The sequence below is a fragment of the Lissotriton vulgaris genome, chromosome 11, assembly GCF_964263255.1.
Source record: "Lissotriton vulgaris chromosome 11, aLisVul1.2, whole genome shotgun sequence".
NCBI classification, from domain to species: Eukaryota; Metazoa; Chordata; class Amphibia; order Caudata; family Salamandridae; genus Lissotriton; species Lissotriton vulgaris.
This window is the reverse complement of record NC_141699.1, coordinates 657,286,982-657,299,789: the sequence shown is the minus strand read 5'-3', so window position 1 is coordinate 657,299,789 and position 12,808 is coordinate 657,286,982. Positions and strand designations below refer to the sequence as shown.

Genomic DNA, 12,808 nt, shown 5'->3' with positions numbered 1-12,808 from the left:
GGTCAAGACTGATTTACATATGGCTGGGTCCAAACATAAAGAGCAAAAGAATGATCGATTAGACCCAGATATGTGACTGGGGCTGGGTGGTTGAAAACTTTCCGCACTCCGCCCATCATCTTATTGTGTTTGCTATGCTCTTATTGTCAATCAGAGGTGCAGACCACCTGGTCGTAGAGGGGTTTACCAAGCAGGGCATCCTTTAGTCTCAAGTAGGGTGGAGTTTAGGGTGATCCTAAGGTTAGGTTGGATGGGAGAGGTGTAAAATGAAGGGCTGTTTCTATAGATGAGGAGGTACCATGACGTTACATCATGATGAGATGTTCTAAAAGGAGGAAGGGTCTTTAGCGCTTTCCTAAAGTGAAGGGGGTGTTACTAAGTAAAACTGCACCTTCAGGCATAGCAGAAAGCTTGCTGTCTCTTTCTCCTGCTTGCACTTTTATACCTCTTGGTATTCACCATTTAGAGTGGTGTAATGGACTTATTTGATTTGTAGATGAGGCAAGATATCTTGAATGTGAAGTGGGTGAATAGTTCCAGCCTGTGTTGTTGTTTGCCAATTGGAGAGTTTGTAATATTTTCAGCGACTTTTAATGATACAAGTTGTAGTGCATAAGACACGCTTATTAGATATGATTCTCTGAGGTGCTGGTGAGTAGAACTTACTCACCTTCAAAGTAGGGCAGGGTGAATGTTTGAACAGCTGTTCTGAAGACTGCTTCTGGCAGGAAGGGCTTAACTATGCAGAGAAAGAATCCTGGGGCCAGACTGCCTTTAATTCTTTATGAATGAGTTCTGAAGGTGAGGGTGATGTTGATGAGGAAGCCCAAAGACTTGACATGGTGCAGAAGTTACTACTTGTGTAACGATATATCTGTAAGAGACATTAGTTAGTGATAGATTCCTTACCTTAGAATATCCCCAGGCGTCAGACTGGATCCGGAAATTTTTGCGTACCAGTACCCTTGCGCGTCGGTAGGCGTCGTCTGCGGCTCGCGTCCGTCGTCGGCATCGTGGGCGCCGTGATTACGTCGTCGGAGTACTTAGACGCCGCCTCCGCGTGCTGGCGTCAGTTCTTAGACACAGCTTTTCCGCGCCAGAAACGCAGAGCCATGTTAAAAACCTACACTGATGCCATTGAAACTAGGGCCCTGAAAGGGGATGACCTTAACCCTAGATATCGGTTCGTAGAATGGGGAGGATGGGTCGGTCGGTAAGGAATCTATCACTAATGTCTCTTACAGATATGTCGTTACACAAGTAGTAACTTGTGCATCTGAAAAAAACACGTTAGTGATAGATTCCTTACCTTAGAATAGATACCCCAGCAATACCAATCCCGGTGGTGGGTCTGCGAACCAATAATCACACCAGAAAGTCCTGGAGGACGGAACGGCCAAAGAAGCCATCCCTCCGGACTTGACTGTCCAGGCAGTAGTGTCTTGCGAACGCGTGCAGCGAGGCCCACGTAGCTGCCTGACAAATGTCCTGCAAGGGGACTCCTCGGCCCAGGGCAGTAGTAGTCGCCGTGGCCCGAGTGGAATGGGCCCTCAGCCCAACAGGAGGTTCCTTTTTAGCCAAAGAGTAGCACCCTTGGATGCACAACATGATCCACGAGAGATGGTACGTTTGTGCACCGCCCGTCCTTTCTTAGCGCCCACGTAACCAACAAAGAGTTGGTCATCCACCCGGAACTGGCGTGTGCGATCCAGATAGTATGGGAGCGCACGTTTTGGGTCCAGACGGTGGAGCCTCTCTTCCTCTTTCGAGGGATGCGGAGGCGGAAAGAAGGTGGGCAAGGTGATGGACTGCACGATGTGGAAGGCTGTGACTACCTTGGGCAGGAAAGAGGGTTTTGTTCGCAACACAACCTTGTCCGGATGGACAGAAAGGAAAGGAGGTTTAGAGGATAGAGCCTGGGGCTCACTCACTCTCCTGGCAGAGGTGATGGCAACCAGGAAAGCAGTCTTCAGAGTAAGAAGGCGGATAGGACAGTTGTGAAGTGGCTCAAAGGGAGCGCACATCAGAACAGTAAGAACCAGGTTCAAGTCCCACTGAGGCATCACAAAGGGAACAGGTGGAAACGTGTGTGTGATGCCTTTCAGAAAACGATTTACAATAGGGGACTTGAACAAAGATGGTTGATCAGGCAGCCTTAGGAAGGCTGAAAGGGCAGAAAGATAGCCCTTGATAGTGCCCAGAGCAGAGCCCTGCTGGGCAAGAGAAAGAAGGAAGAGAAGAACCTCAGAAAGAGGGGCAGAGAGAGGATCCACAGCCTTTGCTGTGCACCATGCCACAAATCTGTTCCACCTGCAGGCATATACCGACTCGGTGGAGGGACGCCTGGCTGCCAGAATGATGTTACAGACTTCAGGAGGCAAGTCAAATGGGCTCAACTGTCGCCGCTCAATCTCCAAGCATGGAGGTGGAGACTGGACAGGTTCGGGTAGAGGACTGTCCCCTGCTGCTGCGACAGAAGGTCCTCCTGAAGAGGCAGACAAACCGCGGGATCGACTGACATACTGAGTAGCTCGAGATACCAGTACCTTCGTGCCCAGTCCGGAGCCACAAGGATGACTTGGGCCCGGTCGCGCTTGATCTTCTTCAGCACTCTGGGCAGAAGTGGTATAGGCGGAAAAGCGTACAACAGACCGCAACTCCACTCGCGACGAAAGCGTCTTCGAGCGAGTGCCGCCTTGGAAATTCCAACGCGAAGAACTGTTGACGTTGCGCGTTCTCTTCTGTGGCGAATAGATCTAACCAAGGCTCTCCCCACTGCAGAAAGAGACCTTCCGCCACTTCCGAGTTCAGACGCCATTCGTGATCCATCATGCACCGGCGGCTGAGTTTGTCCGCCCTGGCGTTCAGAGAACCTGCCAGGTGTTGAACCACCAGGGACACACCCTGATGTTCCAGCCACTGCCAAAAGCGCAGAGCCTCCTGGCAGAGGGTCCACGACCCCACCTCGCCCTGTTTGTTGCAGTACCACATGGCGGTGGTGTTGTCCGTGAACACCTGCACTACACTCCCCCGGACAGAAGGGAGGAATGCCTTCAGTGCTAGACGAATCGCCCGCAGCTCCAAAAGGTTGATATGGAGCCGGGACTCGGCCGGAGACCAGAGGCCTCTGATCTCCGCCTCTCCCATGTAGCCTCCCCAGCCCTGGAGGGATGCGTCCGTCACAACCACGTGCTCCGGTTGGGGAATGGCGAGGGATCTGCCGCTGACCCAATCGCGGTCCGTGAGCCACCACTGCAGCTGTCTCGCAGTGCCCTCCGAGATCAGGACATGGTCGGACAGGTTGCCCTGATGCTGGGCCCACTGAAACTTCAGGTCCCATTGCAGAGCACGCATCCGCCACCGGGCGTGATGCACCAGAAGGATGCAGGAGGCCATCAGCCCCAGAAGCCGCAGCGTCAACCTGACCGAGACTCGGGATAAAGGCTGGAAGATCGGAATCCGAGCCTGTATATCCTCAACCCTCTGTTCGGGGGGGTAAACCCGAAACCGCGCCGAGTCGAGAACTGCTCCGATGAAGAGGAGCTTCTGGGAGGGGCACAGGTGTGACTTCGGCACATTGATGGAGAACCCCAGCTGGTGCAGGAGGTCTGCCGTCGTCGGAGGTGGCCGACGACTGTCTGGGGCGAGCCCGCCTTCAACAACCAGTCGTCAAGGTAGGGGAAGACTGAAACCCCTAACCTGCGCAGATGCGCAGCAACCACCGCCATCACTTTCGTAAACACCCGTGGGGCGCTGGTAAGGCCAAAGGGGAGCACGGTAAACTGAAAGTGCTCGTCGCCTACCGTGAACCGCAGGTAGCGCTGGTGGGCCGGCAGGACGGGGATGTGGAAATAAGCGTTCTGCAAGTGCAACGCTACAATCCAGTCTCCTGGGTCCAGGGCAGCTAAGACCTGAGCCAGAGTCAGCATTTTGAACTTCTCCTTCCGGAGGAAGCCGTTGACGTTCCGTAGGTCCAAGATAGGGCGTAGGCCCCCTTTGCCCTTCTTGGGTACCAGAAAGTATTGGGAGTAACAACCACACCCTACTTCTGGCCCAGGAACACGCTCAATGGCCCCCTTGGCCTAGAGGGCCGTAACTTCCTCCTGCAGAAGTCGCAAATGATCCCCCGATACGCAGTGGTATTGTGGTGGCATGGCTTGAGGGGTCGTCTCGAAGGGGAGGGAGTAGCCCCTTTGGACGATTTGCAGCACCCACCTGTCCGATGTGACAGTGCGCCAGTGGGAGTGGTGATGGCGAACCCTGCCCCCACTGGCGTCACATGGGCCTGAAAGCACGGACTAGGAGAGTTTTGAGGCGGATGCTGCTGGGGAAGGTGTGGACTGTCCTCACCGTTGTCCCCGATCCGCCTCCACGGCGATTTCCACGGCCGCCACCACGTTGGATGTTAGTCTGCTGTGCGTGTCTAGCAGCACATGTGGGGGCGCCCCTTCCTTGGCCTCGAAAGGAGCGAAAGGCACCCGTTTGCTGGCGCGGGGCCGAGAGGTCCAAGGGCTTGGCCGTAGCCCTGGAGTCCTTAAAGCTCTCAAGCGCATGGTCTGCCTTGTCGCCAAAAAGGCGACGGCCATCAAATGGCATGTCCATCAGTGTATTCTGGACATCGGCCATAAAGTTGGCGGACCTCAACCAGGCGTGGTGACGAATCGCCACCGTCGTTGCCATCGCTCTGCCTAGTGAGTCGGTGGTATCCAGCCCACACCGGATAGAATATTTTGCTGCATCCTGGCCTTCCACAAGGGCCTGGCCGAGTTTGGCCCGTACCTCCAACGGACACTCTGGCAGCAATTCCGCGACCGTGTCCCACAGAGAGTGGGTGTAGCGGCCCAAGAGGCATGCAGTGTTGGAAGGCAGCAGTCCCCGACGAAGGGAGGAGAATACCTTTTTGCCGTACTTCTCATACCTCTTGGATTCCCTGTCCGGCGGAGCCGACAGGAATGCGGTCTGGGAATTCGAAGGCTGGATGACCAGACTCTCTGGGTGGGGTGGGTGGACAGGAAACATGGGTCGCCCGGGGCCGGGCGGTGCCGTCTGGTCACGTTCCTATCTACGGGCGAACCCGTAGCGGGCCTGGACCAAGTGCCCAAAAGAACGTCGGTCAAGGCCTCATTTAACGGCAGCAGAGGCTCAGCCGAGCTTGACTGCAGTTTAAGGACCTCAGTAAGGAGGTTAGTCCTCACGGCCGCAATGGGGAGCTCAAAGCCCAAGGCCTTGGCCGCCCTCATCAACACTACACTGTAGGTTGCCCCCTCCTCCGAAGCCACGGTACGAGGCGAGACAAAGCCAGTGTCTGGTGAGGTGTCCAGACCACTGGCACCCCCAAGTCCACCTGTCCAGTCCTCTTGAGACTGACACTAGCGTGTCAGAGGGTCCTCAGACCCCTCCTAATACTCCTCTTCACCCACCTCCTGATAATCAGGATTGTCAAACGATGGGGCCGGTTCATAGAAGCTAAACTCCCCAAGCGGCATAGAAAGCGGCGCCGTTCTGATGCCGGAACCGGAGCGAGGGAGGCATCGGGGACGGCGCCGCCCGAGGACGGTGCCGGAGGTGACACCTGAGGGATCGGCGCCAGAGAGGTCGTTAGGTCAACCGGCGACGACCCGGATCCCGAAGCGGATCCAGTGGGACCCTGCGGCGCCGGGCCCGAAGGCACCAGCGGCGTCAGGGCCAAAGCACCCGACGGCGTCGGGCTAGGGCCTCCAGACGGGTCCGCTGGGCCCGAAGGCGCTGCGGAGCCCGTCGGGGAAGAGAGGGACCTCATGGCCATGAGGAAGCGCTCGATCTCCCCCTGCGTCGCGTTCTACCCAGGGACCGGAGGGTGTGGAGCAGGTCGCGATGCCCGCGACTCCGACGGAGCCGCGTGGGCGGTGTCACCCGAACCCCCGGCCGCGTCGCGGGGAGTCGGAAGAGCGATGACGTCTCTTCGACTTCTTGTGCTTACCTGACGACGACTTCGACCCGGAGGAGTGAAGTCGACACCCGGAGCTTTGATGGCTCCTACCCCGCGACCTGTCCCTCGACCTCTGTTGGGACCGGGACCTCTCGCGGCATGGGGCCGACTGCCGGAGTTTGAGTTGCTTGCGGGACCGCTCCCGCCTAGCGTTTGAAGTCAGGGCCCGGCAGTCGGAGCAGGTCTTGTCGTCGTGGTCGACGCCGAGACAGTGGAGACGCCGACGGTGAGGGTCGGTGACCGACTTCAGTCTGTCGCAATCCTCACAAGGCTTGAAACCAGGCATCCCTATCGGCACCGTCCGGAGTCGCAAGACTCAAGAAAAGATGATCAAAAGGGAACAAAAAGTTTAGTCAAAAAGTGACTAAAGTACTGATTTTTCCAGATCTGCGCTTGCTGGCGCGGAAAAAAGAAGAACTGACGTCAGCACGCGGAGGCGGCGTCTAAGTACTCCAACGACGTCATCACAGCGCCCACGAAGCAGACAACGGACGCAAAGCCGCAGGCGACGCCTACCGACGCGCAAGGGTACTGCTACGCAAAAAATTCCGGATCCAGTCTGACGCCTGGGGATATTCTAAGGTAAGGAATCTATCACTAACGTGACTCTTTCAGATAAATGAGTTTGGACTGAACCCGTTCAGCTTCTCTTGTACGTGTCTCTGCACCTGTATTTACATCATGTTGTGCAAATTTCGTTCTGGTTTGGGTCATCCTGAGAAAGTAGATACTAGAGATGAGAGTATGATGATTCGTAATGCGTATCTGCTCATTAAGAATTGTTAGATGTACCAGCTCATAAGATATTAGTACTTACTTGAGTACCATTCTGAAAGGTATGATTTGATTAAAGTAAAACAATTACATGTTTGTCTTGCCATTTGAACGCTCATTGGAGCATTTTAAACGGATGGTCCTGTTTCCCCTATATGAAACACCTACCTTTAAAATACTAAACAGTTGAAATATATCTCAAAATACTGATTTTGAGGCCAAAGTCTCAGGATCCCATTCAACAAAGAACTTAGGCTGTGTGACAGCTGTCCTAGAGGACAAGGAACGTTTAAAGAGACTTCTGTTACACAGCCTCAACAATAATGATTTTCAGTGCCACAGGAGATGTTCTTGAATTGATTGAGGGATAGCAATTTAGGGATCGAGATTCTGTTTAAAATAATTGTATTTCTCTGTACATTGAATTGGGTCTCTCAGTGAATGATGTAACGATCTTTGTTTTAGACACAGGTAGCCTTCCTTGAAGGTTCCACATGTTTCTCTGAAGCGGAGTGGCAGCTTTTACAGGAATGGAGAAAGAAATTTTACAAGAACATGATGAAGGAAATTGACCAGGCTATGATGTCGCTAGGTAAAAATATCCTCAGCAGTACATGTTATATTCTATGGCTTGTTGTCCTGGGTATTATGCTTCCCAGTAGGTATTTATATTTTCTGTCTTTATTTTACATCAAAATTAATAATAGGCTGTACTACACTCTTTCCTTTCTCCAGAACTAATTACGTGGACATGTATGGTGCACCAATAAAGATATGAGCTGCTGAAGGCTTGTGAGCAGCAACAGGAAAGAAAACTGTATTTGTTGTGGCTACCCACAGTTCAATGGACAGGCAATAAGTGTAGTGATAGGTGAGGAGTTTGAGAGAGCGAGTTGCTCACCAAAACCACCTCCTATAGTAACTTGTCAGATACTAGCAACCCAACATACCGCTTAGTGGGGGTTGCCTTGATTTGGAATGAATTTGAATAATCTAACTACTAGTTACCCTCAGCAGGGACTGAACACAATTTCCTTTCCTACATGGCCTCCACCTAGTAGCACAAGCAAGAAACAAAACAAACTTAAATCTATTTACAAACAACAAGTCCGGAATGATTTTGTCTGGTACACAGCCCCTGCTTTAAGGAGAAATCCAACATTGAAGCAGCAGTAAATGTCTCTCTGACGGTCCATATTTTCACTAGTTCTTAAAGTAGTGTGCACTTACTGTGCGAGTTGCTATTTTCATGCCATCAGTTTGCATGCACTTTCTTCTCTCATTAAGCTAACACAAATTGTGGTCTCATTTCTTCCTTGATATTGATACATTCCAAATTATATGTGTAGACTCCCCCCCCCCCTCCCCATTTGGTCTGCAACCCCCCTCCCAAATCATTGTGTTTGTTTATTTTTACTGCAATGGGATGTTTTCTGTTAACTGTACACCTTGTTCTTTTTAGCGCTCAATGTCTGTTTTGTCATATTTACTTTTGGCATTACTGTATGTATTGCCTCCTATAGCTAAGACAGCAGAAGTGTTTCACATTCTTCTTTCAGTCTACTTCTGAGCTTGTGAGTTTGTGTCATTCTTTGGGGTCAGTTTTTAGGTTTCGCCTATTATCATTCGCTTGCGAATGTAATAGGCGAGAATTCAAGTGCTCCATCGACTCGTCAAACCACTGCGGTTTTTTCACAGTGTATGTGAGTCACGTGACCACAAAAGCGGGTCACGTGACCACACAAGCACGCGCATCTCCCTAATCCGCCTGCCACACTTCTCCTCCCCTCTCTCGCATTCCCGCCCCCCCCACCAGGCTCTCCCGCCCCCATCCGGCTTCCCTCCACGCATCTCCCTAATCTGCCTGCCACACTTCTCCTCCCCTCGCTCGCATTCCCGCCCCCCCCCCCACCAGGCTCTCCCGCCGCCATCCGGCTTCCCTCCACGCATCTCCCTAATCCGCCTGCCACACTTCTCCTCCCCTCGCTCGCATTCCCGCCCCCCCACCAGGCTCTCCCGCCCCCATCCGGCTTCCCTCCGGCCATTTGCCAGCATTGCGAGGCCATTTGCCAGGAGCTCTCCCCCGCCCGCAGCTTGACAATGTAAACTCCTATCGCTACAATACGTATCAGTTTGCAGTTAGTAATCTCTCTTAAACTGCCTATGCACTCCCACCCACACAGAAATAGTACTGCGACTTCCTCATTTCTATCTATGTTTGCATCTGTTTCTCACTAGAGCTAGGGGTTGCACACGCTTCCCCTGGCACAGTCGTACTCCGTTAACATATTGGATTCTACGCATGCCCGCCCAGTGAAGCCCCCAGGCACCTCGGGTGTAACCCCACCCTCTCGCAGATGCGGGACTGCAGGACTCCTGATTACGGTTACTAAAGGACTTGTAATGCAGTCTGTTCTCTAGGAACGTTTACCTTGCCATCAAGTCCAATGGAACAGTATTTGAAATGTGCGGCAGTGGCTGACTGCATCACCACATGCCGCCGGAGCTTAACGCAGGAACTTTTAACCACAGCGGGCAACACCTCATCTGTTTACTTGTTATGTAGTGAAATGTGCGACAAGGTGCGTGGCAAAATTAAGAGTGGGTTTGTGACAAAATCTTAATAGAGGGCGGTCGCTCTACACGCATGACGCTGACATTCTAAGCATTGACTCTTGAGGCTAGAACCAAAATCGTTCATTGTGATGATATGAAAGTCCCGGGTTCAAATCCAGGCACGGCCATCCCACCCCTTCATCCAGTCAAGGTCAACCAAAAAATAACAGGCAGTCCCGTATGAGCTCACCAGAGAGGGGAATCATGTACTCTCGATCAAAGCTCTATAGCGCATTCCCGTTTGAGATGCTAATCAACAACCAGTCAAACATCACTGGCTCAGGTTTCATCATCGGGGCGGCCCCAGAAAGCAGGCACATAATTATATTATTGACATTTCACGGGCGGGGCCTTGGAGTACGCTTTACACACTAGAACCACCACTCCCCTCGGCCCCTCCCCTACAGGAAGGCTCTGACACGCACTACACCCCCTCCAGGGAGCTCCTTCTCGGCCTGTGGTGCAGGCGAGAGGCAGTCTTGACTTCTTCGCCAGTCTCTGGGCCACTTAGATTTCTGTGGGAATCCAAAAAGGCCTTAAGCAAAACAAGCACTGGCGTTGCCAATAGGTTTCGCATTTGGAAAGTTGGAGCTATTGGTTTTGTAAATGACATTTTAAATTTATATATCGTTATTGGCATTGTCAATAACAATATATAAATATAAAATGTCATTTACAAAACCAATAGCTCCAACTTTCCAAATGCGAAACCTATTGGCAACGCCAGTGCTTGTTTTCTGAGTGCATATTTGTGAGTTGATGACCTCTGGGTCCATGCCTTTTTCTGTGTCAGTTATGATCACTTCTAAATGCATTTCATGATGTGGTCTTATAGAATGCATGCCCATTGCTTCTGGGTGCTTTTCTGGACCGATTGTTTGCCCTCCTCCGGGGGGGTAGGGGTGGAGGGGGGTTTGTTGGACGGGGGGTTCTTCTGGGTCAGTATAATTCCCTGTGGTGATAGCTTCTGAGTATATGTCCTTTTGAATATATCACCTCTGAGTGCATTTTAGTCTTTGGCCATTCAGTCCACCAGTATATCCACTGGTTTCACTCACTCTTTTTCTGCTCAATGTATCTTTTGCTGCCTCCAGATGTATGTTCACTGCTACATCTCATTTCAAGTGGTATACCACAAGATAAATTAACAGACATTGCATAAGAACATGCACCATAATTACTAATGTTTACCTTTTCTCTTCAGGTCCACTTATCGCCAACATGGTTTGTTCATCAAGGGCTAAACTAACACAAGAGTTTTGCATAACGGACAACCAAGATTCTGACGACAGACCTGGTATTTAATCCTTTCTCTCCATACAAAAGAGAAGTGCATTAGTGGTGACCTGACAGTAATGCAGTGGGGTGATCTTTCAACATTCATTACATATGTACCTTCATGTGTCGAGACATATTTTGGTTTGCTTGTGCGCATGCTCACACATTAAGATGCATGTATTTTCACCCTCAAAAACACAGTTATATATAAACACACAGGGCCCGATTCACAGAACTAACTTAAGACAAAATCCTAAACTTACTACCATTTTGGTATTCACAGAAGGCACTTAATAATTTTGGTATTCACAGAAGTCACTTGCTCATTTTGGTATTCACAGAAGTCATTTAGGAGTCCTAAAGTTAGGACTCCTAACTTTACTACTCCTTAACTGAGAAAAATCCTAACTTCAAGACTTTCGGTATTCACAGAATGCATTTTAGGAGTACTAAAGTTAGGAGTCCTAACTTTAGAACTCCTAAAATGCATTCTGTGAATACCGAAAGTCTTACAGTTAGGATTTTTCTCAGGTTAGAAGCCCCATGACTGAAGAGAGATGCTTTTCAGCTGCTCCAGCAGCCTTTATCAATCTGGCAAGCGCCATTAACATCAGAGCAATTATACTACAACACAATCATAGCATAGGCATAGAAGAAATTTCATAGCAATGGAACAAATGGATCCAATGTGCAACATATACTTCCAAAAATGCATTGCATTCTGTAAAAGAATATCAGAAAATATCATAATTTATACAACAACTGAGTGGTAGTAGTGGTAGTAGTGTGGCTCACTGGTTAGAGGCGGCAGACCCGAGAGCAGAGGACGGCCCGGGACCAGGGTTCGATTCCCGGCGCGGCAGGTTTCTGGACCAGGGTCAGCGGACTCGATAATTCTCTCGCCTCGGTGCCCACTCTGATCAGCGATCACACTCGGCAACTCTGGGCATTAGCTTGCCTCATCTTCACTAACGGCCCCACCAGACCGCCGGGGATGCCTGGTCTCACCCTGGAGATACCCATTAAGGGACCATCTCTCAGGGAAGCCAGGAAGGGTTTCGCAGCGGTCGAAGCGCCTTGGGACCCTACGGGTAAGTAGTGCGCTATATAAATGCCCATACATTTACATTTACATTGGTTTGTGAAAATATGTAATCACTGAAAACAAGAACCCACATAGTGCAGTGAACATCTGTATATTCTGAATGCATGATGCATCATTAACCACATTGTCTTAATGAACTGTCCAAGTCTCTAAATGTACACGAAACATAATTTCTGCCTGTATAAATATGTGCTGTTGAAAAACTTTGTTACTATGAAATCCACTATATGGCGCAAACCCCCTCAGGAAATTCTGACCATTGCAAATGATATAATCAAATTGTAAAACGCACTGCATGTAACAAATATGTAATGTCATAGTTGAAAGGAACGCAATTACCACCTAAAGTAGAAAACTTTAGACTTGAAATGACTTGCAGGCTCGGTCCACGAACCTTGCTCTTTCTTCGTACCGGAAAGCATAGTTAATTCACTGACTCGCACATCAATTTTGAAATGAGCCTCTTAGGGCAATATTGGACTGCTTAGTGAACCATAAAAACTAGAACCACATAGTGTGTGCTCTCGAGACGGAAAAGTTGGCCTCGGAGTTGTATCTTGTGTCCCATAGGATTACTGGTCTCACAATGCCCTATATCACGGTGTGCAAAACCAGGGCAGACATCCAAAGTCCATAAACACCAAGATTGCTTCTGATATACATTAAACTAAACAGGCTCATTAGAGAGTCCGAATTGAAACGAAAAAAGTCAGTCTTGAGCAAGAATAACACCAATTCCCTTGATGCCAGTACAACTTGTCTCCGGAATTCCAAATATCAACTTCAATCGATAGCCATGTAAGATGGACAGGCAACTCAAAGTTAAGCCTACTAAAGGTGAAAATCATCTAGCCTGGATATGAACAGCAGTGCGTATTTTTCTAAATTACTGAACAAAGCACTGGGTTGAGGGAGACCAATTAACTAAAATTGTTTAAGCTGCAAAGTCCTCACCACTTTCGCATAAGCTAGCACGGTGCCCAGTCACCACAGAAACGCCGGTCTGTTGAGTAAGGCATTTTGAGACCGGGGAAGCGTAGAACCCACGTTGGCAGTTGACAAACCGC

At 50.3% G+C, this 12,808-nt stretch overlaps 1 protein-coding gene across 2 annotated transcripts in view; it reads left to right on the top strand.

The window, feature by feature from the left end:
- LOC147683294 (uncharacterized) overlaps window positions 1-12,808 on the top strand; it is a 180,301-nt gene that overhangs the window by 22,418 nt on the left and 145,075 nt on the right. For both annotated transcript variants that reach the window (XM_086943743.1, XM_086943742.1), the window contains exons 2-3: window positions 7,208-7,334; window positions 10,563-10,655. In XM_086943743.1, coding sequence (XP_086799869.1) covers window positions 7,208-7,334; window positions 10,563-10,655 — 220 coding nt within the window. The remainder of the gene's footprint in view (window positions 1-7,207; window positions 7,335-10,562; window positions 10,656-12,808) is intronic.